We start from the raw sequence: 27,395 nt of genomic DNA, 5'->3' as shown, positions 1-27,395 counted from the left end.
TTCTTTAGGTTTTCTATTTTGGGAGAGATACTTTGTATTAGTTTCAGTCTAACTCACAGCTGTTGTAGGGGGAAAAAAAGAACCATTATCCTTTTCATCTGAAGTTTTTTGTTTAGATTTAGATAATAGTAAACAAAAATGAGCTTAGTTTGCTGGTTGTCACATCAGATGTGTTTGTTCTTGCTTTGATTTATGAAAGAGTTCTCTAAGATTTCTTAGCAAATACAAATTGCATTTTTGTTTTTCTGTTCCTTCATATTTCTGCCCAGATTGAGAAACTCAGAGGCAGAAACTTGTCTGCCTCTGTGGCTTCAGGTAGTGCCAGCTGCCCTTTTTGTGGTTTTTTGTAGCTGTCCTGCTCAGCTAGCCTGAGCTGTAGGTACTGTTGCAGTGTTGTGTGAGGAAGCAGCTTCCAGCCTCCAACTCCCTGGATGTGGAAGGGGGAAATGCCCAGTCAGCCCCCAGCCCCTGAGCTATGCACATTCAGTATCCACAAGGCAGGTGGTACAGCTGGTGATGAGTTCTGCCTTCAGGGGACAGCACACAGCACTTGTGCAGGAGCACACTGCAGATGGTCCCTTCTATTTCCCTCTCCTTCAGCTGCAGTTTGCAGTGCTGCTGATCTAAACCCAGCATTTGTCAGACACGTCCTGGATGTTCAGCTTGCCCTGAATGCATCTCTGGCTCTGTAAACTGAGCAGTGATGCTCTCTTCAAGAGCAGCACTTGTTTTCCAAGAAGGAAGGGTTTCCTGAAAGGAGGGATGAGGTTGGTTTTGTTTGTTTTTAGAGGAATCCAGTCACATTATTTGTAAGCCTGCTCTGAAAATACAAATAGGAAATCTTTGTTGCTTGACTAAAACATGTTTGAACAGGGAAAAGCAGGAGGGTAGTGCAGAAGAGACCTCTGCCTTTCCACCTGGTCTCTACATGGATGTGCTCCTTGCCACTTAGTTATTGTAAGGCTGGGTTCTGTTCCATGGGGTTGTTGACAATGGTGCCATTTGGGGCTCTGAAATAAGTGCTTCAAAACCAGCTGCACAAAGAAAGCAACAACAAAAAATAAACATCATTCTTTCCTCAGAGGAGCCAAACACCTGTGGAAGCACTGTTGCCTGACATAGAAATGGATAAATCCAAAAGCAGTTCTTGGGCTGATTAAGATTCCCAAAGAAAGCTGCCGGCCTGGACAAGAAGCTGAGAATGGACTTGCAGGATAGTCCTGCTTAATAGAAGTGAAAGAGGCTTTGTGGCAGAAATGATGCCTCAACTGCTTCTTCAAAATATTCCTGCTTCCATTTGCTGTAACGTCCTTATTGCTTGGATCTGGCTTGAGTTAGCTGTGCTCCCTCCAAGGCCAGTGTTTTGTGGCTATTCTGGTAACTTGTCTGGAGTCAGGACAGTGGCTGGAAAGGTCTTTGTGGTAAAGAGAAGGTGCTTGACAGTGTGAGCAGCTGAATGTTTGACACCATTTCCAAGCCTGCTTTGCCAAGGCCTTAGAGAGTCCTCAGTGCCAGAGCTTTCATGGATTGCCATTGAGAGCCAGCAGCCTCTGCAGAGTCTGGTTCAAAAGTGCTGGTCAGGGAGTCCTTTGGCTGGAATCAATCTCTTTCCATGTGTGCTTTCATTTTTGTGCTCGCCTGCTGAGATCTTGCAGTGTTGGAAATAATGGACTGTGCTGGGTGGAAGGCACTGCACTGAAAATTGCAGGATGGGATTTACTTCACCTTTAGGCATTTACTCATTAATTGTCTGTAATTAGACTTGTGGTTCCCTTGCTGCCAGTGAGAAGTCATCCCATACAGAGGATGGGCCCTCCTCTTTCAGGGTGGGTGGGGAGGCAGCTGGTGTGAGTGTCCTTCTGGAAGGAGGTGCACTTCACTCCACTTTGTAAGGAATTGTGGTAAACAGTTCAGTTGAAGACAAAGCTTAAGAACTTGAGTAGTCCAGATCCTTTTCCTAGCCTGAGATGAGTGTTTCTCAGCCACTTGAAAAGGCACATGACAAAGTAGAAAGTTACATGTGAATTCTCAACCTTGGCATGCAGTAAATGGCACACAGGTGAGTCAGAAAGCTATTACCACTTTATTTTGCTTATGTAAAGTCTCAGTGGTGAATCTGGTGTGTAAACAAGCATGTTCCTCTTGGGACTGCTTTTGTATTCCTCCTTGTCCTGTTTTTTTCCTACAGATCTGTGGCTGCCCACTCTACTGGAAAGCGCCTCTGTTCAGTGCGTCGGGGGGAGAGAGGACAGGACGTGTCTCTGTGCACTCCTTTGTGTCCATGTGGAGAAAGTGAGTATAGCAAATGCAAAACTCTTTCTGGAAAAAGAGATCAGCCTGCCATACAAGTCTTTTTTTTTTTTTTTTTTTCCCACTAGACTTTTCATCAGCTTAAGTTTTTTTCCCCCAAAACTCTCTGAACACTTGTTTCCATGTGACATTCACAAACTTGGAAGTAATTGTATAGATAGTAAGAAATTTTGAGTTGGTGCATAAAATATATTTACAAGCTCTCCAGAAATGTCAGCTATTTTGAGATAGCTGGTAGACATCTGTGGATTTGGGGTGTATTTGTGCCCAGCCTTATTGCTGCTACACTGGTGCACTAAGCAAGTGCCATTTGGGAACTGGGAGAGGTGTGTGGTAGTGTTAGAGGACAGAAAGAGGAATGTAGAATAAAGCATCATCACACTACTGGATACTCTGGGAGCTTTAATAGTTACCACCTTCCCCAGGCAAGCTGTGGAATTCACCTGTGGAGTTTGACAGTCACTTCCACACACTGTGGAAATGGAGAGCTCTGTATAGATGCATTGTGCTTGGAGTCAGCTCTGACATGGAGCAGACTTGTTCTCTTGCCTAATCTTTTTCCCTCCAGGGCAGTTCAGGCTTTAGTCTACTTTGTGAAACACCTGAACAGCATCTCCATCTCCTCTCCAGAGAGAGTTCTAATTTTTTACTTAATGGTTGCTCTTCAGATTCTTGACGTAGCCTTTAACCCTGAATTCCCAAAGTATTTCCTGTGATGATGATGTCAAAACAGCTTCTAGTTACCCTGGCAAAATTACAAAAATGTTAGGGGTGACTGTGATCTCTAAGTTTGTCTTGACACAGACAATATATTTTCCTTCCTTAGGTTCCTCCAATTACTCCTAATTAATCCCTCATGTATGATACCACATCTTCATTTCTCTGATTTTCACATCGTTCAGATATTTGCAGACTGTGGTCATGTCCCACTTCTGTATCCTTTTAACCACCTCATTTCCAAGCCAAGCTTTGTATGCTTCTCTCACTTAATTGCTCTTTTAGAAAGATATTATTTTTTATCCCCTCCTCTTCCCGTCTGACAGTTACAAAATCTTTTCTGGAAAGCTAAAAGACAGAAAAATGTAGTATTCCTGGTGAAGTTCGACTGCAGCTATGTGAACACAGGTGTAACTTTAAACTACGTATCTTTAGTTGCTGAAGCCTATTTTCAAGCTTCTTAATAGATGACTGACTTCTCAACATGCCACATGCTCACTGCTCATCAAGTCTATAGGAATTGCTCAGTATAAAACACTTCTGAATGTCAGATCTTTTAGTTTGTGGCTAAAACAGGGCTTTGGAATTCATCTTTATGTGCCAGATTTTTTTAAGCTAAAACATTAGCACCTCTTTCTGCAGCTGATTTAGAATATATCTGTTAATTGACAATTACCATGATAGGAATGTGCAGCCAACAGGATTGCTAAATCTTTTTTTGCTTATTTAAAAGAACCCTTTTTTGTGAAGTCTGCCTGTCCAGAGTGACGAGGCCAGAACTAGCAGGAAACAAGTTAGTGTGATCTCTGTAGGAGAACTACAGCCAGTTCAGTACTATGTTCATACACCTTCAGGAGAGGAAAGTGATGAATAATCACTCACAGTAAATAATTACAGTGCATTTGTATTTTCACAGTTATTGAAGAAAACAGTGTAGTTTTCTGAGTTTCCCTAATACTGTGTGAACAATGTGGTGTTTGCTATATCCAGACGCTGTGTTCTGTTACCAGTGTTTGCTGAATGCCATGGAGTTCCTCTCGTTGTGAGTTTCTCTGGAGTGAATCACATAAGTGTGATACCTTCAGCCAGTGCAGTATTTTGTGTGAGAAGACAGAGACAAGAACTGTTGTGTCAAATGCACACTGTTAACCAAAGGGGACTGAGTTTGCACACTGCTCCAAATACTCAGTCCTACTAATGCTCTCATTAGGCTGTTCTCTATGGCTGTGGTGCACAGCTCCAGATGGGCCATAATTAACAAGGGATGCCCTTTTTCCTTCTGAGAAGTGATTGTTCTGGGTGAATATTCAGTCCCTGTAGTTTGGCAATCTCCCCAAATATTGCAGTGCAGTGAAGGGTTACACTGGAGAGCACATCCTGTGGCATCCCATTGGGCTGGTGCAGCTCACTTGGAGTGAGCCTGGAGCATTGGCAAGAGTCAGGTTACTTACTCTGATTCCACAGCTGCTTAGTAAGAAACCTGCTTTACCACAGCAGTGTTAACCTGGAAAAAATCCTTTCTGGGTGCCCTGGTGCAGCTGAAAGACCTTGAAGGAAGTGCTGGTAGTCTGAGGTCAGCTATTGCATGATTCCCAGGGCGGGTGTATTGTGCTGTAAGGCCCCTTGTGACCCTCCCGGGGCTCCTGGCAGGCTGGGAGGTGCAAAGGGCTGGGAGTAACTCTCCCCTCTCTCACAGAATCCTGCGGAACTGCCACGATGATGCCTCCAGGTTCACTTCCCTTCTGGCAAAGCCTGGCTGTGACTGCCTACAACAGGAGGACTTCATCCCGCTGCTCCAGGTACTGCCACAGCTCCCCAGGGAGGGTGGGCACAGAGCTGTGTTCACTTGGCACCTTCTTTATTTCCATGGCATTAAATGTTTACCAAGGACGAGCAGACCTTTGGTTTGAACAGCACCTGGGAGGGGTTCATTTTGGAGTGAAATAGAAATGAGCTTTTTAAGTGCTTAAGTGCCAAACTAGCTGCAAATCCTGCTAAAGGCACTGAGGACTGGTCTCTTGTCAGGATTCATATTTATCAGTGCCTGGTAACCAGGCTGGAATTTGCCCCATTTCTCTATGTGGATATTGGGAAAAATGCTTGTTGCTGTTACAGTCAAGCACAACATAAAAGCTTACTGGAAAAGTTGTAAAAGTTGCTTGGCAAGACAGTTACAATTGAGTTTGTCTAGCCAGACTACCAGATACAGTATCACATGGAAATCTTGGCATTTCTGCACTTCCAGTTGTTCTGTATATGCCTCTAAACCTGCTAGTGCACAAATCCCACTGCTTTTTTTTTTTCCCTAATATTCAGGCTAAATCTGCTCATCCTCATTTCATGTCTTTCTTTCCCTTTCATTAATTTTTAACAAAGTATCATTGTTTTAATTATTTGTGGCCATTTAGGCAGCCTCTGGATAGCATTAGGGCTTCTCTATAGTGTCTATAAATCAGGTCCATCTGCTCCTCTGGTCAGCTGTTGTACTTTTTCTGATATTTTCCACACATCCCTAGATTTCTCACACTGTGTTGCCCTCTGGGCAAAACCTCTGTGGAGATGCTGCTTTGGGGAAAGATTTTGGGGAAAAAGTGTCTGCAGTGGGTGTTTATGTCTCTCAAACAGAACAGGGGCTGTGATGGGTAAATTTTCTCACGTTGTTCATCTCTTCTCCACTGGGCACGCTGCCTTTCCTGGTGGATTGCAGCTCTGCTCTTTAGCTCCTGTTGCAATCCAAGGCGTGCACAGTCCTGTCTGTCAGTCAGCTAGAGATCAGCAAAATTACCCTGATTTACGCCACCATCTGAGACATCCTGTTACACTGCCCAAGATTTGGGCATATCACACCCCTAAGGGCACCATGGCATGGAACAGGCACAGCAGAACTTGGAACACCTTTAAAGGGTAGAGGAGTCAGACATGGAGAAATTACACAGGCATTGATTCATACAGGATCTGAACTGGTTCGTTCAGGATCTGAGCAGTTTCTCCATGGATGTGATCATGCAGATTTGGCATTGTTGAGCCAGTGTTGATTTACAAAAAGCTGGTCTTGAGAAAGAGGCATCTCCACAGGTAGTCCAAGTGAATTTTAGAAAAGCACTAATCGTTATCTGTAAGCATTCTGAGGCTCACAGAGCTTTCATTGGACAGGGAAGGAGACTTTCTCAAGGAATGTTTATTTCTGACACCTAGTTCTAACAAATGTTAATACCTTCAATGAATGGAGGAAAACAAAAATCTTGGAGAGGAGATAGTTGCATGGTCAACCAATTAATTTTTGTCTCATTCAATGAAAATGAGTTTTCATCTACTCACTAACTCTCTTCCTTTGTTTTTCTGTCCTTAAGTAAATCAAACTGGCCCACCAGGTGCGTATTGCCCAGCAAATGCATTCTATTACAATAATAGAAGGTTCACTTGATAGATTAAAAGATTTCAGTTTTATTGTTATTGCTGCAAATAATTTCAAGAGTAAGTGAAAGTAAGCCCAGTAACTTCTAAGCATTAAAAGGAGAAGAAAATCGATTTCATTTCATTTTCTCTTACCTTGCAGGATGTGGTGGAAACACATCCTGGCCTCACGTTCCTGAAGGATGCTCCGGAGTTCCATTCCCGGTATATTACAACGGTAGGCTGCCTGTTTGATCCCCTGTGATGCCACTGCCTCCCTTTGGGATCTGTCACTGTTCCCACCAGCAAATCCTTCAGTTAGTTAAAAATACAGGTGTTTTTAATATTACTAGCCATGAGGTACTTTAACAACTGCTTCCAAAGGAGAAAATAATCTGCTCGTTTGTGCAAAGGGTTATTCAAAAGGTTAATAATGATTGTTTCTGGTCTTAAGCAAATCTATAAAAACATCTTTTTTGGCCTGATGAATGGAAAAGAAGTTCTTTGGTCTTTGAGAGCTGCTGAATCACCCTGAATTGTGCTGGGCTGCTGAGACATGGAAGGCTGCCTGTTTGAAGGTTTCTGTCACTGAAGCTTGGAGAATCCGTGACTGTTCCTTGGCACAAAGTGCCCCTTGCCCCCAGGGATCTGCTGTCCAACCATCCTCTTGCCAGGATGTCTGTCCAGGCTCTCTGTCCCCAGGCGTTTGTGACCGGGTTTGTGGCTGGGGTTTGTTCATAGCTTTGTTCCAGCACTTAGGCTGGAACTCCAGTCAGCACTTAGGCTGGTGCTTTACCTGACTCTGTTTGTACTTTTTTTAAGCCTCGAGCTTGGCTCATGTTGGGTGTGAATCTGGATAAAAGGTATAAATGTTGGGAAGTTTTAACTCTGCAGCAGTAACAAATTCAAATAATGACAGACCTGGTGGGAACTGTATCCCAACAGGGTTCAGGGCCCAAAGGTTGTCCTGTTTGCTTGCCAGGGCCTGCCTGGAGCTGCACCACACATGGCAGCTGGGAGGCTGCTGGCACACACAGGCTTGTTCCTTTCCTGAAAGGAGCAGGTGGCACAAAGACACTTCTTCAGGACAAACCCTGAACTGTCACACTAATGAAAATGTATAATGAGAATCCATTCTGAATGTTTTAGATGCACTTGATCATGACAGCGAGCAGCAGTATATAATCAACATGTTTAGTCCCTGTGGAGCAAGACAACTTAAACATTAAGCCAGAACAGGTATAGGAATGGTCAGGGAATTACAGAGGCATGTGAATGGGTGAGTGTGGAAACTGCCTGTGGCAAGTGCACCCTGGTACTTGGTGTTTCAAGTGCATGAAGGGGTGAGACTGAAAGGGTTAAGGTCACACTAAGGTTGGCTTCTGACTGCAGTATCCACGGGTCAGTGCCATGTGTGGTTGCCCTGGCTGCTGACAAAGGCAATTCTCTGCATCTGCCTTTATGGGTTCCTCTTAAGTCACACACTTGTATTTTTCAGGCAAGAAACAAATGTCTTTGTTGAGTAATCCCTCACATGGTCACCCTTGCTGCCCTTTCTGGACTCAGCAGGGGCACTGCACAGTGTGGCTGAGACCAGCTGGGTGAAGCTGAGCTTCCACTTCCAGATAACTGAAGTGCAGGCTGCTGCTAAAGGGCAGCACCTTTTCCTTCCTCTCTCCTTTTCCACCACTTCCCTGGTGCCTGGGCTCAGTGCTGTGTCACCAAAGCAGTCACAGAACCAGATTCTCATAAGTACACGAAGCTCCTCAGTGCTTCTTGATCCTGCTGGTATGTCTGCTGTACTTTCCTGCTGCAGTGAGAGCCTTTGGGCACCCTTACTGGCACTGCTGGGATAGAGGTGGATTCCAAGGCTTGCTCCAAAGGTAGCAGGGAATGGTGGTGCCTGTAGCTGAGGAGAGGGCTGGGAAGCAGCACATTTGACAAAGGTGAGCTGTCCTTCAGCACTGCTCTGGGGATCTGTGCCAACAGCAGAATCCCCTGGGCTGAAGCAGGGTCAGCACCTGGGGAGGCAGGAGGCCACTGGGCAGCCTGTGCCCATCTGGAAGAGCAGCACTTGGTCCTCTGCAGCAGTGGCTCTGCTTTGTGATAGCAGGAGTTCCTATTGCTCACCTCTCCTTTCACAGACGGTTTGGCACGTCCCTCTTTAAGGTTACAAAGTCCAGTATTTCCACCAGGAGGTAATGAAGGAAACAGCTTTGTCCTTGGATTTTGAGACCACTTGGATCATTTTCATTGCTTCAAGGTAGAGTGCCTTATACCACCTTACAGAGCCAGAATGCTGCATTTGCTGCCACACAAGAATTACAGTTCATGTTTATATTACAGACAAGGGCCATAAGGACAGGTGGCTTTGTGTTCATTGCTGGGTACAGCATCACTTGGCTGAAATCTCCTGGGGAGTGACCTCCTAGTCTAGGATGGGTAAGATGTGTATGCACCTTTCAGTTCTTATTGCCACCCCAGCACCTTTTAAAGGGGCCTTTTGGACACAACAGGCTGGAATTTTATCTGTATCCTATCTGTTTTATTGGCCACTGTATTACTAAACCAGTTGTGTTTGTTTCAACAGAGACAACTCCTGAAGCTGGTGAAGATGATGCAGAACATCACAGAATATCCTGTTGCATTTGTTGTAAAGCTTTAGTGTGACTTCTACCCAAATGTTCAAGCCAGGCTCAGAGTTAGCAGTGCATGCTGCTCTTGGAAAGCTGTGAGCTAAACACAATTTAAAGATGAAAGCTTGTGGAAGTGCTTCAGCTTGCACAGTAGCTCCAATGCAAATGTGTAAGGGGACAACAGCCACGGGGTTAATAAAGGTTCCTGTTTTGTCCAGAAATGGTATTGCTTTTGTTCTTCTGCGGGAAGACTGGGGAAAGGTCTGGAACTGATCCGTGAATGGTTTGGGCCTGGAGGTCAATTATATGAGGATAATGGGCAAGTAGAAAGAGGCTTCTCCTTCCAAAGGCTAACTAAGAATTTGACTCTAAGATCCTTGTGCCCTCTTCCAGCTCAGGATGTTCTGTGCATCTGTGGTTATGTAGTAAACTCAAAAAAATGAAGCCAGTTATGGCCTAAGTGACAGGTGTGACTTGCATGCTGCAGGTCATCTGTGGCTGGGTATCAGGGTAATGATGCTCTAGGATGCTTCCCAAATGCTTTTTTTGACAGCTTGGTGTTTACAAACTGGAAAAGAAAGAGAGGTACTGAGATTTTATAGTGAGATATATATTATGTACTCTCCACTGAAACCAGATCATTATTTGAATAATAAAGCCTGCACTGAGTGACTGGACACGGTGAGAGACATGACAAGAGATCCCATTTTACCTCTGAATGGCTTATTTTTACAGATAGGTGAGGAGGGAGTAGACAGAACATCTTTATCAATGTGGTCTGGTAGATGAACAGTTTAGGTGTTGCAAATGGGAATAGCTTATTGTCTTTTATTACCCTGCAGGCAGAGGAAAAGAAGAATTACTGATATGGGCTCCTGTTTCTGATTCTTGGGATTTCTGTTTCTGAGTCCTTGGAATGGTGTGAACACCCTGTACTTTTAAGAGTTGGTACAAAGTTGTCAGGTGTGATAATGGGTGTTGTGTGAGGTGAGACCCACTCCAGTCTCTGAGCTCTTGTGCAGTGTGGAAGAAAAAGCCAAAGTCCAGAAACAGAGTCCAGAATGGCAGTGGCTGCCAGAGGCATGAGAGAGGAAACAAACATTGTGCTTAAGACCAGAAAGGATCATTGTAATTACCTAGTCTGACCTCTTGTGCTACACAGGCCACAGAGCATTGCTCAGTGATTGCTACAGTTAGGATAGATCTGGTTTTTGGTTTGTTTTTAATTAAAGTGACACCCAGCTTTAGAAGGACATCCACCTCTTAGGCCTGGAGTGATGAAGGGCCTGCAGTGTTACCAACAGTTGTCATGTTCAGCTAAGTTGAATCTATTAATTCTCTCTCTTCAGGGTACATTTGAATCCTCTCATCATTCTCGTTGCTCGCAGAGTTGTGTGTGCCATCAGCAGTTACTGTCTCACTGTGTATCCCAAAGCAGACTGTTGGGAGCAATCTCCTACTTGGTTCTGGATCTGTTCTGGATTAAGAACCAGCACTTGTGTGACTGAGTCCAAAGATGCCCCTTCAGTAGTGGTTGCCCACTTGAAACCAATTCTGGCTAAAAGAGGAATCCATCCCATTTAATCTGCTAGCTGGATTACTCCCTGTAATGTCCACCTTGTTGTGTAAAGTTAATTTTTGTGTTGGAACAGCGTGCACTAAAGGTTACCAGAATTCTGGGATAATGTGCCAACATGTCAGAGACATCAAAGGTTTGTAGTAGGTTTGGTCAACAAGATTTCAGTGCTGATAGTCAAATTAATTCTATTCCTCCTTTCTCATGCTGGTGATATTTATTTGTTGTTGTTTGCCCTGTTAGGTTTGTTCTTGCATGTGCTTGGTCACCCATTTGTGTTTTCCCCACTCTGTGATGATACTCGACAGCTGACAAGGAGCACATTGGGAAGGGCTGTTTGCTTTCTGAGGAGCTTGGGAGTGGGCTCAGTCTCACACTGGGAGCTGTTTGCTTTTGGCTTCTGAGGGGTCTATGCCTCTCCCCCATGATTTTTGCTCAATTTCACCAGAGGCAGATCTGGAAAGGAGGCAAATGAGGTTAAAACCTGCCCAAAAAAATTGCAAACAACGTCTCCTGCTTACTTTCAGCAAGGCACTGGGAACACGAGACATTGTTATAGTTGCAATGGGTCAGACATTAATTGTGTCTTTCATTTACATGCCCTGCTTCCTCTGTGGGAACCAGAAGAATCAGAAGTCTTTTTTTTTTTTCTTTCTCCCTAGAACCCTGTTTCATTGGGGATCCATGCAAACTACAGCCCCTTAAAGCTGAAAAATTCAAAGTGATTCATCAGCACTTTTGAACATGTTCCCTGACATGTTCTTGCATGCCCAAAGAGGTGAATTTAGAGCAGTGAAAATGTTTGCAGACTGGAAAGGGATAATACTGTTTAGGAAGCAGATGTTGCTCTCAGACTGTGTAGCTGATTAAGGGTAGCAGTATCTACAGAAAAGATCACAAAACAGTTTTCAAAAAGAAGTCTCCTTAGGATGAGTGAATAAACCAAGGCACTTCATTTAAATTCCCAAACTGCTGTGTTTCAGAAGTTGATTTCAAGAGCACTGTTCATGTGTTGCAGGTTATACAGAGGATATTCTACACAGTCAATCGATCCTGGTCGGGGAAGATCACTCTAACAGAGCTGAGGAAAAGCAACTTCTTGCAAGTACGTGGGTTTCTGTGGGAACAGGATCCAGAGTGCAGCATTCCTTGTTCCTGTAGCTGGATGAGGGAGCTGTGCCTGGGCTGCAGTGGGGTGAGCCAAGTGCTCAGTGCCAGGAGTCTGTTGGGGCTACTGGAGGAGCTGTGTCTGAGTTGAGAAGAGCAGGGACAGGAATGGCCCCAGGGCACTGAGAGAAGGTCAGGGTCTGAGCATGTACCAGCTCTGAGGCCACATGGAGCAGCCTGGCTCCTGGTCCAGCCAGCAGGAAGGGAAGCAGGACACAGCAGTGCTCCCATGTGAAGTGGCTCACAAGCAGCCAAGAAGAGCTGCAGGAGTGCCAGGGATAGGAGAGCCAGTTTCCTGCCTCCCAGGCAGCCCTCAGCCCACTGACAGCTGGTCAGGAGCATCTCTGCAATTGCAGGACGAGGCACCTCGGGAGCTAATCTCCCCAGGATAATGAATGGAGCTTAGTTCTTGTTCCAGTGCCTGCAGTGTGTCCTTATGGCAGGATTTGGATCTCTGTCCTCTGTGTATTTTGCCCAAAAGAGCACCAGGTTAAAACTGTCCCAGACTGCTCATGTCCAGCCCAACCTCAAGAGCCAGAAAGTCTTTAGGCTGAAAGGTGAAGGACTTGGCTGAAACAATGAGATTTCCCTCCTGTGCCCTGTTTGCCCTTCCAGGTGTAGTGTGCTGTCTTCCTCAAACCCCTCAAGTATGAATTCACATTCTTTCTGCTTTCAGGCATCATCTGCCCTACTGCCCCAATCAGCTAATGGGAAAATGAGTGCTCTTTTGAATTGGCTCATGCCAGTCCAAGCCCTGGCATCCCAGTTCCTTCCCAACCTCTGTTACTAATAAATCTTCCCAGCTTATCCTGCGTCTTTATTCATCCATTTTCTTCCTTTAAACACTCCCTTTTTTTCCTTCTGTATCTACTCTGCCTTTCATCTCCTGCAGCAGAGAAGTTCAGCTCCTTGCTGAACTTTAGATGTGTAAATGGCATCTTTGAGTGTGAGCTACAAAAGAAAAAAATAGTTATGGCAAAAGCTCCCCGAGTGATTACCATCTGTAAAGAGAGGGAGAGACACACACAGTCTGGAGAGGCCAGTGAGTGATGGATCAAAAGTGTTTGGACTTGGGTGTCAGCAAGTCAGAACAGTGCAAGTCTGGCAGTGCCATCCTGTTATCCCTGCCAGAAACTCCACTGAACCTGGTGGATGGCAGGAGGTGAGAGTTTTGTTTGGATTCAGTTGGATTCCTTGGATGTGGAGGTGGCTGGAAGCTGATACTGAAATACCAGTGCCAACACATAGCATCTGTTTTTATGGTTATGGATAGCAGGGCCACTGAGCGTGCCTGCTTGGGGAAACCATTCCCTGGGATAGCTCAGGCTGTGAGGGCAGGGGAGGCCAGGCCTGTGCTCACTGGAGCCATGATTTATTAGTCAAGAAGGCTTCTGGTGTCCTTCAGCACCAAGAAGAAAAGTAGGGAGGTGGCACTGGGAAACATGCAATGCCCTCTTGTTGCTGGGAAGGACAGGAAGGTGTAAAGTGGGAATGAAACATGTTAGCACTAAATGTTTCCTAATAAGACGTGTGAACAGATGTTATGGCTGGAAATCTGTCTGAGCCTCCCAGTTAAACCAGAATGATTCCTGCCAGCAACAGCACAGGGAAGTCAGTGTGATTGGTTTGGGGTCCATCTCTCCTGCCGCAGTCCGGGTGTGAGTCTGGAACAAGACTTGATTTTGCCCTTCAGGAGGCAGACAGGGATGTGTGATGTGTAAGACACATCAGTTCCTGTGGACTTGCTGCTGGAAGTGGCCAAAGAGTCTCTGGTGCAGATCAGGAATGTTTCCCAGACCATGGATCCCAGCTGACACAGCAGTTTGTGTTCCTGTTTCTCTGCCTCACTCTTCACTACAGCTGAACAGGAGCAGAAATTGTTGATGGGAGTGGCAGAGATGTTGTGCTAAGCAGGATGGCCAAGCCAGGTGCTCTGTAAGTGCCTGCTAAGGAATACAACAATCACATCTATCGGGGAAAGGCTGCACTTTGGGTTAGGTCTCAGGGCTGTGTTCACCCAGCTTCCTGAGATCCTGGAGCACTTCAGCTGCTGAGCTGCCTCTTCATCCAGGTTTAACTTCCCACCATATTTGTACCCTTTCAGACTCTTGCTCTCTTGGAAGAAGAGGATGACATAAATCAGATCACAGATTATTTCTCCTATGAGCACTTTTATGTTATATACTGCAAATTCTGGGAGCTGGACACTGACCATGACCTTTACATCAGCCAGAAGGACCTGGCTAGGTACAGTGATCAAGGTATGCTGCCTGCAAATGTGGTGGGGTGAGGGCATTGCTGAAAATATAATGTTCCTACTGGAGAATAAACCCTGCCTTTTATTTTGTTAATTTGATGCCTCAAAAAAAAGTTTCAATGGAGCAACCCATCTCTTAAATAAATGCTGATTTAGAGAAGGAATTGTACAAGCTTAGACAGAGAACTGCAGGACACACTATTTTCTGCATGAGTAGCTACAGATGGAGCTTCTGTTCATGTGTGGGTCACTGCCAGGAGGACAGGCTAAAATAATGTCCTGGAACTTGTTTATTATTTACTGAGGGCTTTGCAGCAACTTGGGAGTAGGGACAAGAAGGATGAGCCCCTGTGAACTTCAGAGATTGTTGGAGTGCAATCTAGTTATGCATGAGAGGAATTCCAGAGTCCAGTGAAGCTTGGGGGATTTCAGCTTGCAGATGGACTCTGGAGAGTATCTCTTCAGTTCAGCATGGATCTTCCTTTCCACAAGTTGAGCTATTTGTTTTTGAAGGTTCAAGGGCCATAGATAAATTAATGGAATACAAATCCACAAAGGGCTAAAACACCCATGTGTTCCAAGTGCAGGCATTTATGGGGAGGCCCTGGGGGTTCTGGGTGAGTGTGGCAGTCACAAGACTCGGGAGTGTTGATCATAGGGCTGGGTGGGTGAGGATGGAGGAGTGCCTCCCTTGGGGTGGGTGATACAGGAGATTGGTCCTGCTGGGAAGCTGCAGTGTGGGATGGAGTATTTGTTGCACAGGAGGCTTGAGAGCCCTGAGGTGCTGGGGAGCCAAGGATTAAGTGGAGAAGCCATGGGTGCAGTGCCCAGCAGCCTGTCAGCTGTGCCAGGGCACCTGAGGGGTGGGGCAGGCTGGGTCTGCCTGGCTGCAGTGCCAGAACTGTGCCAGGACCCCAGGAGTGATGGAGAATGTGTAGAAGGAGTCCTGGGAGGGTGAGGTCACTGTGCAAATCCTGCCCACAACTGGTACCTGCTGCTTGGCTTGTGCTCTGCCAGAACAATCTATCCCACATATCTCCAGCTGGCAGAGCCTCACCTTCATGCTGGTGTTTCATTGTCTTCCCTGCAGCATGGTTGCCACAGCCTGTCCTTTCCTCAAAAGTGTTTTGTTGGGATTTGATGTGTCATTTTTGCTTGGTAACCGAACTTCTTTTGCAGTACACGCTGGGATAGTTTCTTTCTACTAGGTGACAAATCCTACTGCAGCAAAGTAGGAGTAACACGTCCATTTGGAAGGATCCAGATAACAGTTGCCATCTTTGTGGGACAGTGTGGTGTTTGGAAGGATACAAAGGCAGACACACTGGGAGAACCATCTTGGGGTTTTAGAAAATGCTGCTAAACAGAGGCTGGTTAGACAGGCATTGTAGTTAGAGCCTTCTTTTAACAATGGGAAAGGGCTTTGTGTGAATTCAGTGTGAACAACTGATTGTAGTTATTCCTGTGAGCTGTGGCTTCACTTTCTCCATGTTTTCCTTGTTTCCAGCTTTGTCAAACAGGATCATTGAGCGGATATTCAGCGGCGCTGTGGTGAGGTGAGGAACAGCACACTGCTTGGGGGAAGAAGGAAAGGGAATTTCTGTCAGGCTGAGAAATACAAGTTGCTCTCAGAAATGCCCCTGATCAGAATGGTTTCCAACAGGGTGCTCCAGCTGGAGCTGCCTGAACATGGAGTGAGACTTGCGGGTATCTTAAGAAAACAAAATAAAAATCCCATAGGATGGGATAAGTGGGCATAGCTGGAAGACATGGCACAGGGATATCTGGAGAGCACTGCTTTGAAGTCTCTGAAAAGGGACTTGCTGTGGGAGGGGATGTGGCAGATGAGCTTCAGCTCTGCAGTGATAAAAAGGCAGCAAATGCTGTGCCTGGTGCTGCAGGGTGCAGGGAGTACAGGCTAAGTGAGTGGCAGTGCCCCATTTTTTCTCACTAATGATTTGAAAATTACCTTTGATGACCTCCTATTTAAGAGCCTGGTGATTTTTAATTTTTTTTTTTCTGGTGTGTCTTCTAGAGGCACTGAAGTTCAAAAGGAAGGGCGCATGAGTTATGCGGATTTTGTGTGGCTCCTGATTTCGGAGGAAGACAAAAGGAGTGCTACAAGGTGAGACTGATTTCTGTATCTTAGTAAAATCATTGAGATGAGCAAAAAAGATATGGAAACTTCTGTGACCTACCACTTTCTGCAAGAGACAGCAGCTTGGGGTCTGGAGATTGTTTGGAAGAAAACATCTTACTGTTGATGGTTGGTCAAATCATTTGCCTTTCTTGAGGAAAAATTGTGTAGAAGCAGAGTTTTCTTGTAATTTCAAGTATCTTGGTAGTCACCAGTGCTTTTGATCACCTCATGCCATGAGGCACTGGCTCTGAGCACACACTCCTGAGGTGCTGGAAAGCAGTGGGGCACACCCCTTCACAGGTGGAGTGGGTGTGTAAGGAGGGTTTGTGGGGAAACTTCACTGTGGCACTTTGTAAAACCTGCCTGTGGCCTGGTTTGTACAGCCAGGGGGAGACTGCCATGCAGGGGTGATCCAGATGTGCACGTGAGTGTTAGCACAAGGAATCTTACACATAACAAGAGAAGAAGAATCCAGAACTGTAGGCTTGGACCCTCCAGAGGGGAGGAGGGATGCAGAGTGCCTGAGAGTACTGCCTTGGGTATAAAGGAGCAAATGAGTGCGTGACACAGCTGCCTTGTCCCTCACCAGGGTCTCTGCAATGTCCTGGGCTCAGAGCTGGCTCTATCTGGCCAGCTCTTGCTGCTGGGTCAGACAGGGACTCCCTGCCCTGTGTGAGCCCCTTGGGCTGCAGCACAGTGGATGCTGGGTACAGGTGAGACAGGTCATGAGCATGGCTGTGCTGCTCACAGCCACCTGGGAGACTAACAGGAGATCCCTGGAGTGTTGGCCTGTGCCCTGACCCTTCCCAGCGGCTCTTGTCATCCCTGGGTTTATGCCAGGCTGTGGCAGAAGAGCCTTGGAGGTGGGTAGGGGGAATGGGCACTGCTGCAGTCTCATGTCCCAGTGCAGTGCTGCAGTTCCCTGCTCTGTTCCCAGCATCGAGTACTGGTTCCGCTGCATGGACCTGGACGGGGACGGGGTGCTGTCCATGTACGAGCTGGAATACTTCTATGAGGAGCAGTGTGAGCGCATGGAGGTGATGGGCATAGAGCCACTGCCCTTCCAGGACCTGCTGTGCCAGATGCTGGACCTTGTTAAGCCAGAGAGAGAAGGTAAGTCCTGTTTAGGCAGAGCTTTCATCCCCTCTCGTTTGTGGGGGAGAGAGAGAGAAGGTAAAGCCACTGTGAAAGCCATCTACAGGCAGAGCCCTGTGTCAGCCCCAGGGCGGAAATTACAGCACATTGGGCCATGATGTTGTGCATCAGGAGGTCTGAAATACTAAAACAAGAGAGCTCGTGAATTAACTGCCTGGGACTGGAGCAGCAACTCATGTGTACTCCAGCTGGGGGATGTGCTGACGGGCTACACTGTAAAACTGAGCCATCCCCATTCACATTCCTTCATATTTCACATGAATGTCAAAGGCCTCCAGAGGTATGTGAGATTTAAGCTTAATAAACACACCCATTTATTGAATAATGTTAAAATCCTGGATGGACTTGGGAAGGAATTTTGTGATATTGAAGCCTACAAGTGTTAAAACTTTTGTAAGAACTCAGTAACACAACCACGTGGGTTTTTTCTGTAGGAAGAGTAACCTTGCGAGACCTGAAGAGGTGCAGAATGGCTCATGTGTTCTTCAACACCTTCTTCAATTTAGAGAAATATCTGGACAATGAACAGAGGGATCCCTTTGCAGTGCAAAAGGTATAAATAACCTTTATTTCTAAATAAAAAAATATCACACTCATCTTTAGAGTGCTCCTGGATATAGGGAAAATCCAACTGAATAGAACACTTTTTCCACAAGTACAGCTTATTGACTGTCTCCTAGAAGCCTCTTCTCTGCTCAAAGTACAGAAAAGCGGAGGGGATGCCAACACCAGCTCTGGTTCCCTCACAGCTGTTCCTACATAATCTCCAATAGAAACTTCATGGTTCCATGATTCAAGGTTTAAATACGTCCCAAGACAGAACCACCCTGTTTGTTTGTTTGTTTAAACTGGCTCATCATAAAAGCAGTCAAGTGGGACCAGGGGGATAACTGATTATCCCCCTTCTGTAGTAGATGGCAGAGGGCCAGGTGTTTATAGAGGTGTTATCCTGTAATCTTCTCTAAAACTTGCCCTAACTTAGCAAACTGTAAAGAGTCCCTCAAAAGATCAGTTACAATTAACCTTTGATGGACAGAATTCAAATCACCGAGTTCTTCAGCCATGGAGTGCACAGACAGAGCTCGAGCACAGCAAGTGTGTGGCTGTTGCATTTCTGAAGTGGAACAGATGCAGTTTGTTGGCAGCTCGGGTCACATGCTGAGCTTTACAGACCACGAGAGGTATTTTTTCATAGTCCTTTATGTGCAGATGTCAGAACACTCTAAGATGGTTGTGACTCTCTCAGTTCAGGCAGTTTTTGCCTGGCTGTTTCCATCCATTCCTTACGACCCTAGAGGCTGACTGTGTGATCTCTTTAGGACGTGGACAGCGACGGCCCCGAGCCCTCGGACTGGGACAGGTACGCAGCTGAGGAGTACGAGATCCTGGTGGCCGAGGAGTCTGGGAACGAGCAGCTCCAGGAGGGGTGAGCGCGGGCCTGGCACTGCCCTGGGCACACACGGCTGCCTCCAGCTGGGCTCTGGCGGGGACACTGCCAGCAGAGGGAGTGGAGTAGTGGGATGAGCATTTGGACTGGACTCTGGAGCACATGAGGCCCGGGACAGCTGCTCCCAACAGCAGGATTGGAGTAGTGTTGGGGGGCAGCCACTCGGATCAGCTGCACACACCAGTGAAGGGAGCTGGGAAAAAGGACAAAGCCTGTTTCTCTTGGTCACTGTACACAAATAGAGATCAACTGACTTTTGCTGGTGTTGGCCAGGTATTGACCATGTCCCACTGTCACAGATTACAAGCTGTAGCTCTGTTATATTCATTACACCTAGCAGAGACTTTCTTTAGTCCAACTTTGTCTATTAGTCTGTGCTCTTCATAAGTTATACTTCAATATTTTCATTCGTTTACTAAGTTTGTTGAGACTTTAAACATTTGGTTTCTGCAATACTACACTCAAGTTTTCAGCCTACTGTAAGATTCTGGACAGGCACACCAGTTATCTTTAGTCAGTGAACTTAGGCAGAGCAGTTGTTCTAGAACTTCTCTGTGTACAAGGACTTCTTGCAGATAAATGGAGACTCAGTCTAATCTTCCTTTAGATTTGTGTCTGTGTTGGCATCTTGAGATTATTTCTTTCAACCACCCAAAGAATGCTTACCCTGTGTTAATCCTGCACGATTCAGGATTGCATCCAGTCTTAAGCAGTATTTATAGAGCCAGTGGAGTATTGAGAAGATTGCATCAGTTTCAAAACTTCCCACACTGGAAATTGCTTGGGATAACAGTAGCACCTACTAATTAGGCACAGAGATTTGCAAAGCTATTGAGAGCAGTTCCCCTATCTGCCTGTGCATCCAAACAGCAACAGACTGTTCCCTCAGCCCCTCTGAGCTGCCTGGCCTTTCCATGGCCTTCACAGTGGAAGATGAGGTAGGGCAGGATGGAAGATGGAATTGCTGCATTTCCTGCAGCTGCTTTGCAACACCTGTGTCCACAGCACAAAAAAGAAACAGGAGGCTGCCATTAAAGCTTTGCAGGACCACGAATTCCCAAAGTCACCAAAACCAGGGGAAGAGCGACAGGTGATGTCAGATTTTTGAAGTTGATCTGAAGCAGCTCTGTGTCTTCCTGCAAAGAGCATGTCAGCAACCTGGCTGCTTGCTTTTAAGAGCCCCTGAAAAGCTCTGTAGTCATGGCAGCAGGATTAGATCTCATTTGTGGAGCATAGCAACAGACAATGAAGGAAAAAGAAGGGAAAAAGAAAAACAAAGAGCTGGATGCCCAGACAAATCTGCTAGAAAGAGTTTTTGCACATACATTATTTCTGCTGTGTTTTGAGGATGACAGAAACAGGGAGCAGGGACAGAACCAAGACAATTCCTGGTGAGCTCTGGGAGAGACTGGAAGATTTTTGGCTAAGTTAGCTGGCAGAACATAAAATCAGGTCTTTGTGAGTACATTTGAAAACAGCCATCATTCAGCAATCACAGATGCATTAGTAAATGTGTCCCACATCTGTGATTAGCCCTGTCCCTGCTTCTCTGGAAGGAAAGTTTCCAAAGCCGGTCAGTCTAAAGCCTGGCATGCCCAGGAGAGAGCCCTGCTCCTGGAACTGGAACTGGAATCAAGGTAGGGGATACTCCCAGTGACTTCCAGGGTGATGGACTCCATCGAGAGCTGCAGTCACCAAAAATAAGAGGAAGGTCTTGTCATGCTCGAGACAACAATAAAGCATCACGTTTCACTGGAAGCCTCAGCTGATCCGAGCTCTTCTCAGCCACGCTCTGCTCTCTGACCTGCGTGGGATTCCACGGAGAGAGGCTGTCCCTGGGCAATGGACACTCACACTGCTCTCAGGAGGCAGCACCAACAGCTGGGTCTGGCCAGCACAAGCCCTTGATGCAGATACAAGCCTTGGTTTTGCAGCAAGCCAAGCCTTCCCTGCAGGGCAGAGCAGCAGTGGGCACTGCTTGGTTCACTGTCCCAGAACCCAGCCTCAGCCAGCTGATGGACATGGAAACCACTGCTGCCTTCAGGGAAAGAGATCTTTCTACATGGGAAGGAAAAGGAGGAGGAAGAGGATCTTTTATCAGCTGCTGGTGGGAAAACATCCCTTGAACAACAGGGAGCCAGGGCACAATGCAGAGCATCCTGCTCAGAGTGGAGAGGGGGGACAGAGGCACAGGATCAGAGGATGTTGGTTTAGGCAGCTCAGACCATTGTTCTTGTCTCCCTCCAGTTGTCTGATGGCTCAGCTGCTCCATTCCTAGAACCCAGCAGTGTAAGGAAGGGAAAAGGGGGGACAAGGACATCGCTGAACCACCCAGAGCCAAAATGTGTGTTTGCCAGAAGGAAGGGCAAAGAATTTTGTGGAGTAATTTCCCTCCTCTGAACAACCTAGAGTTGCCACAGTTGAGTCTTCAGGAATGGGTGTTTAACCTACACAAGCCCATATTTGTTTTTATGGGACTGGAAGGAGAGCAGGGATTGATTACCTTTAGTGCTAAACTTGGTCAAAAGCATCCCAGAGATGCTCCTTAGCTATAAGGGTGCAAAGCATTTATTCCAGGATGGGAAAGGCAGGCACTGTTGAGCCTTAAGGAGCAAAGCAGTGCAGAGGAAAAGTGACTCACTGGGAAAGGACAGTGGGAAGCCCCTTTTGAAGCAGACATGAGAGGGTTCAGTGCAGAAGCAAAAGGTGCCTGAAGAAGATGATTATAATGGAGCTCCAGCTGCTGGTGAATGTGCAATGCATGGCAGAAGTCACATTCCATGGGTAGGAGAGAAAGGGACAAGGCTAACAGAAGGTGGTAGAATTGGAGGAAAAGGAGATACAAAAGAAACATTCTAAGAACAGCATTCAAATGGAAATACAAAGTTTTCCTCACCTTCATCACTTTAAACCAAGGAAAGATTAGAGCAGCTGAGGCACCTACAAACATTCCCAATCCATTCCTGGTGGGGGAGGCAGGGCGATGCAGCCCCCACGGGCACCACTGAGGCAAGAAGGGTGCGAATTGCACAGATTTTGGCAACCTTGCACATGTGGTCAGAGCAGGTATTGGTGCAGGATCCAGACCAGACCATTGTTTCCCTTCTCCCACTTATGCAAGAATCCAGAAGGTGGCAGAATTAGTAAGCAGGTGCTTTCCTAATGGAAGAGAGAGGACAATGTTCTCCAGGAAGGTCTGGGCTGGTCTCCCCTGCACACAGGGAGCATCCTGCCCACAGCAGGACAGACACTGACAGCCTCCCAAGGGTTTGCTGTGCCTGCATATGGGTCAGCCAAGGGAAAAACACCATGGGAATGGGTAGACAATTCCTTCCTGGCACATCCATGCTGGGCTATCAAAGGAGTTCACCTTTTTGCAGCCCAGTTTACCACTGAACGTGAGAGCCATTCCTGTGCTGGCCCTTGGAGCACCTGCTCCAGCATTTCCTTTGTGAGCAGCCTTGCTTTAGAACAAAAGGAAGAACTTTACTTTCTTGGGAGCCCTGCAAAACTAACCCATAGTATGCTGTGACTGAAGGGAAATATCTCAAAAACATAATTTCTCAGGTCTAGGAATGGGCTGAGAGCCCCAGAGCCATATCCTGTGCTGCAGGGCATGGAACCCAACCGGCCTGGATAGTGCAGCTGGAGCTGGGAATTCCCACCAGACCTCCTCGGACCATAAATGCTCAATCCTGGATATCAAACTTCAAACTGAGGGAGAGAGAAACATGAGAGCATGGCCACAATTGTTCTTCTGTGTCTGTCAAAACACACCTCAGCCAGAAGATGCTTTGGACCAGGTGTTCTGAGCCAAGGCTTCTCTGGGGCCAGGGGCTGTGACTGGATGACTTTATTTCTACACTGGACTATTGAGGCTCTGGGAGTTCATAACAATTGTTACTCAAGCTGGATTCAAATTTTCTAATGCTGAACACCAGTGAGAATTTGTTCTGGAACGTACAGACAAGGCTGGATGGGAGCAGAGATCCATGTCAGCTGTCAGATTACTGATTATTCCCTCCCTCTTCCCAGTGCCTCAGGAATCTCCTCGAGGTTCACCTCTCACATGCATTTTAGCCAGCTGGCTTAGCAGCCACTGAAATAACTGCCCTGAAAACCAAATTACAGCTTTTAAAGACACACCTTTTGTCTTTGCAGATCATGTGAAGAAGACTATGACACAGATGAAGTCTTACCTCCCCCTGAAACTGGAGACAAGTCAGACAAACTAGTTATCTCAGATCTCTCAGCATAGAGGAATGGAAGACACTTAGCCCATAGCTTTCAAACTGGAGAGCATTCAGTCCCGAGGCACTTGGGGGTTTTCCTTAAATCCATCATTGGAACAACGTGCTTTATTTTGTACACTGAAACTTGAGACCCCTTTTTGTCTTCCTGTGTAATTGCAATAAGGTAATTTCTATGAAAAGGCTTTTTACAATGTGTTCTCGTGCCACACTCATTGAAAATGGTGATTGCACCTTGTTTCATTTCTATATAAATTCTGTTATGTCCCCCGATGTGCAATAAATGCCAGCATCTAATGATTACCTGTAACAGCTGCATGCAACATCTACAGTTGTTGTTTCTCAGTCAGTTCTGTCCTGTGCCACTCTGTCCCCTTGGCTTTACACCAGGAGTGACAAAAGAGCTGCCAAATTAACCTAAATGTGTGTCTAGAAGTCTTTTAAAACACAGGTCACAATGAAGCTGGTTTTTCCTTGCTGTCCTGGAAGCAAAGGGAACGTGTCTGTGCACGGGGAGGGTGAAGCCCCTTTGTCTTTGCCCCCAGGCTCTTACAGTGGCTGCTGGACTGGTTCACTGCCCTGGGGCTGCGAGCACTTTCAGCACTACAGGTGGTGTGTTCTCCAGGAATTTGAGATGGAGTTACCTCTTCTGGTCCTACCTCCCCTCCTGTGCTGATCTGCCTCTGGCCAGAGCTTTGTCTGTGTCCATTTCTACTTTGTAGAAGTGTTTTGTAGAGTATTTACAGCAAATACAGATTGCTGCTGTTCAGCTGCTGTGTTGAGACTGCTGTGCCTGGTGTGCACCAGTTCCGTCCATTCCTGTGTTCTCCTCCTCTCCTGTAGCCTCCTTTAACCTGTAGCCAAGAGACTAAGCTAATGAAGAAAAAAACCCAACCCTATCTTTTAACTAGTAAAGGAATTAGTCTGTATTATTGCCAAAATTAATTTTTCTCCCAGTCTCAGGGAGGAAATGCTGTAACAAAGCAAGAATTCATTAAAGTGCAAAATTAAACCAACTTTCCCCCTAGAATCACAAGTGATGCCTCTGCTCCCAGCACACAGTGCTGCTGCAGCAGTGCCTCCTGGCCAGCAGGAACTGTCTGTGGTTCAGCACAGGGGTGATTAGAACAAATTCTTCATTTTAGCCCTTACATATGCACAAGCAGGTCTGGGCCTTACCTTCTCAGCTGTGCCAGGTGTGAGCCCTGCCCGCTGTGCCCAGTCTGTAATGCTGGGTGGTTGTGTGTGTGCTGTATCTCCTGTCACCTCCCTGGGGGAGCCTCGAGCTGCACTTCGGCCGGAGCTCCGGGCGCTGCCTGCCCCTCTTCCCAGCAGGCCCCTGCTGCCCTCAGGGGAGAGCGAGCTCCAGGACGGGACTGGAGCCCTGCGGTACCTCCAGGGGTCGGTGTCCCAACGAGGAGCGGGCTGATCACTCCAGTGCAGTCCGTGCTTTTCCAGGAGCCTCTGAAGCCCCAGGCCTGCCTCTCCCTGCCCGGGGGATGTGCTCCTGCCTCCCTGGGGTCAGAACTCTCCTCCCACGAGCAATCTCGGGAAGAGAGAGAGGTTTCAGTTGAACTGACCTGATGCATACACACCCCCCAGGATCCTGGACTTGGTATTTGGGAAACTTCTGGATGCCCACATTGTTAGCAAAGGCCCTGCCAGGTGACCTGCATCCCATAATAGCAGATGAAGTAGGGAGCACTCAGACCAAACCAAGACAGGCCCCTGGCATGTTTGCACACAGCGGGTCTGGATCCCAGCTCCATCACTGCCATAACCTCGAAGGGAAAACCTTCCCTGGAGGTGATTCCACAAGTGCCCAAATGCAGAACCAGCAAGGAACTGACTGCAGGAATGGATGCAGGATGGAGGCCCCACAGCTGCTGCTTGTAACCAGCTCCAGCCATGTTTTCTGAGAAGAACCTGGGCACAGCAGGAGTTCACCCTTCCCTCACTGCCATGGGCCAGAGGGGCCTTTCAGTTTGATGTCCCTTTACATCTCTCCAAAGACAAAGATTCCTTGAAACGAACAAGAAGAACCCGACCCCATTCTAGGCTGAAATGGAACCCTGATGGTCCTCCAGCAGCAGCAGTACTGCCCTGTCTCGTTTGCCAGTTCTGGAAAGCCTCAGTCACCACTTCAGGGTCTCCTTCTCATCTGCCTTTTGCAGAGGGCCTTTAATTCAACCCATCCCTGAGTTCAGGCTCCCACCTCACGCCACACCAGCCTGAAGTGGTGCCTTTCTTTGCAGAAGTCAGAACCCAGAGTCTGGTAAAACTCACCAGCTGCCTTCCCAAGGTTTGGGTCAATAAATGGAGACAGGAGCTCGTAGCTGCTCTGCTGAGCCCAAACCCAGCCCCTCTCTCCTACAAACAGATATTCAGTACTGCTACCACAATACAGAGTGAATCCAAACCCAATCCATGCTTTCTGCTAGGTCAACACAAGCTAATCCAACAAAACTCCCCCAATTTACAGCAAATGTTTTGCATTCTATGTGAATAGAAGGACAAGCTGCAGAAGCCACTGCTACCATGGTGGCAGTGCAAAACCTGCAGTAATACTCCAGGAGTGGAAACCCATTCTCTCTCCCTAAAGTACTTGAAAATAACTACACTTCACCAGGCACACGTGCAGTTGTAGAGGAGGTGTTCTACACCCCATTTGTGACTTAGCCCTGTCCCCAGCTGCTCTGGATGGAAGGTTTGTAATTGTGCAGGATTTAAGTGAGGTAAATTTGGGAACTCCTGTCCTACTTCTTTGCTTTTATCTGGGATAGTCCAGGGTTCTTGTGCCCAGCCAGCAGAGCTGCTCAGCTGCAGCACAGCAGCCCCCGAGCTCAGCCAGCTCTGAGAGCGAAGCAGCCCCGGAATCCCTGCCCAGATGATTTGTAGGAGTCCCTTGGCTCTGGCTCTGCCTCCTGACTGCATGTCAGTGCCACTTCAGATGTTGCATCCCTGGAAGGACACATCCTGCATTTCTCAGTGCACATCCAGCTCACACCGAAGGCGTTTTCCTTACGAGTAGCCAGAAAAGTGAGTAAAATTCAGTTTTGCATTATAAAAAAATTGTGCTTATTTGTTCTCTCTAGTCTGCTTTTGTCTAGCAAAATGAAGCCCTGTGTTCCTACAAACCCCTTGCTTTTTACTTCTGTATCACAAATATTTTGTCTCTGCCATACTAAGAGGGGAGATATGGCTCAGTATTACTGCTGGAATGGTACTAGGTGGATTTTTTCTTTCTTTCTTCTAAAATCTCAGTAGTACTTGCTGCATCCCAATTTTTGGCAATGAAACAAGGGCACTGCTCTAGCCCCCCTCCTGCCTCCGAGGGGCAAGTGCTGCAGAACAGACAAAAAGGGATTCCAAAGCCTTCCTGCTCTCCTGAACCAAGGATTTAAGGAAGTTGACTCAAGACACTCTAACCAAGGTACTGGGCTTAGTTTCTGAAACAAAATAGTCCTGAAAGACCAGTGCTGAGCTCAATGAACTGTCATTGTAACCGTATGGATTTGGAGCCTCTAGATCGGTATCTTAGGTCTGTGCAAACAAAACTGAACCTCAGTGACAAACGCGAGCTGCTGTAAGAAAAACATCAACAGAGCTTCCCCTTGTGTGCTCATCTTCTCACTGTATCACTGGGTGAGGGGGTTAGAAATGGAATATTTAATAATAAAGGTTTTCATACTTTGTAAAAGTAGTTTTGGAGACATTTTGTGCTGGCATGGTTTGATCTTTGTATTTTTACTTTGTATTTTCTTCTTTTTTGGCAAATAAAGGACTTTTGAATTTAAAAGGGAAACCCTGCCTCGGTGGTGGGGTAGAGTGTTACTGCTCACTTCAGCTGCTGTGCCAAACTCTCCTTCCCTGCAGTGGTGAGTTCACACCACCCAGTTACCCGCAAGCAAATGCCTTCCAAAGCCAAAATTCCAGGATTTCTTCTCAAAAATAGTGGGATAAAGCAGTCTGACCACTTACCTGCCTCCCATCTGCATCCTCAGCGTGGAGCACTGTTCCTGTGATGACTTACCCAAACACCCAACTCTCTTTTTTTCAGGCCAGGTTAAAATGAGGAAGCAGTATCTCCTGGATCTTTTGTGGAATGAACAAAAGAAAAGAAAACAAAAAAAGGAAAAGCAGGAATGCCTTTTCTAATTTACTCATATGCAAATGCTCAGGCATAGTCAGAGTATTGCTCTTGTATTGCTTCACCAAGGGGTGCCTAAATCTGTCTATAGAACAGAAACCTTTTGGTGAGTTTCTTTAGAGTAGCAAAAGCACTTCAATTTCTAAACTTAAAGAGTTAAGACCAAAGATATGCCTGTGATGTTCTTGGTAGTACTG

General features: G+C 46.7%; 1 protein-coding gene across 5 annotated transcripts in view; it reads left to right on the top strand.

Annotated features, from left to right (window-relative positions):
- Nucleotides 1–23,490, top strand: part of PPP2R3A (protein phosphatase 2 regulatory subunit B''alpha) — a 54,449-nt gene extending 30,959 nt beyond the window's left edge. For all 5 annotated transcript variants that reach the window (XM_048314135.1, XM_048314136.1, XM_048314137.1 and 2 more), the window contains exons 4-14: nucleotides 2,189–2,292; nucleotides 4,724–4,826; nucleotides 6,584–6,658; nucleotides 11,651–11,737; nucleotides 13,904–14,060; nucleotides 15,564–15,612; nucleotides 16,092–16,181; nucleotides 17,134–17,309; nucleotides 17,786–17,904; nucleotides 18,671–18,777; nucleotides 22,960–23,490. In XM_048314135.1, the coding sequence (XP_048170092.1) occupies nucleotides 2,189–2,292; nucleotides 4,724–4,826; nucleotides 6,584–6,658; nucleotides 11,651–11,737; nucleotides 13,904–14,060; nucleotides 15,564–15,612; nucleotides 16,092–16,181; nucleotides 17,134–17,309; nucleotides 17,786–17,904; nucleotides 18,671–18,777; nucleotides 22,960–23,056 (1,164 nt within the window). In that variant the 3' untranslated portion in view covers nucleotides 23,057–23,490. The remainder of the gene's footprint in view (nucleotides 1–2,188; nucleotides 2,293–4,723; nucleotides 4,827–6,583; nucleotides 6,659–11,650; nucleotides 11,738–13,903; nucleotides 14,061–15,563; nucleotides 15,613–16,091; nucleotides 16,182–17,133; nucleotides 17,310–17,785; nucleotides 17,905–18,670; nucleotides 18,778–22,959) is intronic.
- Nucleotides 23,491–27,395: the final 3,905 nt, after the last annotated feature.

Source organism: Corvus hawaiiensis, chromosome 10 (genome assembly GCF_020740725.1).
Source record: "Corvus hawaiiensis isolate bCorHaw1 chromosome 10, bCorHaw1.pri.cur, whole genome shotgun sequence".
Taxonomy (NCBI): domain Eukaryota; kingdom Metazoa; phylum Chordata; class Aves; order Passeriformes; family Corvidae; genus Corvus; species Corvus hawaiiensis.
Note: the sequence above shows the minus strand (reverse complement) of the source record. Positions and strands in the feature narration are given on the sequence as shown.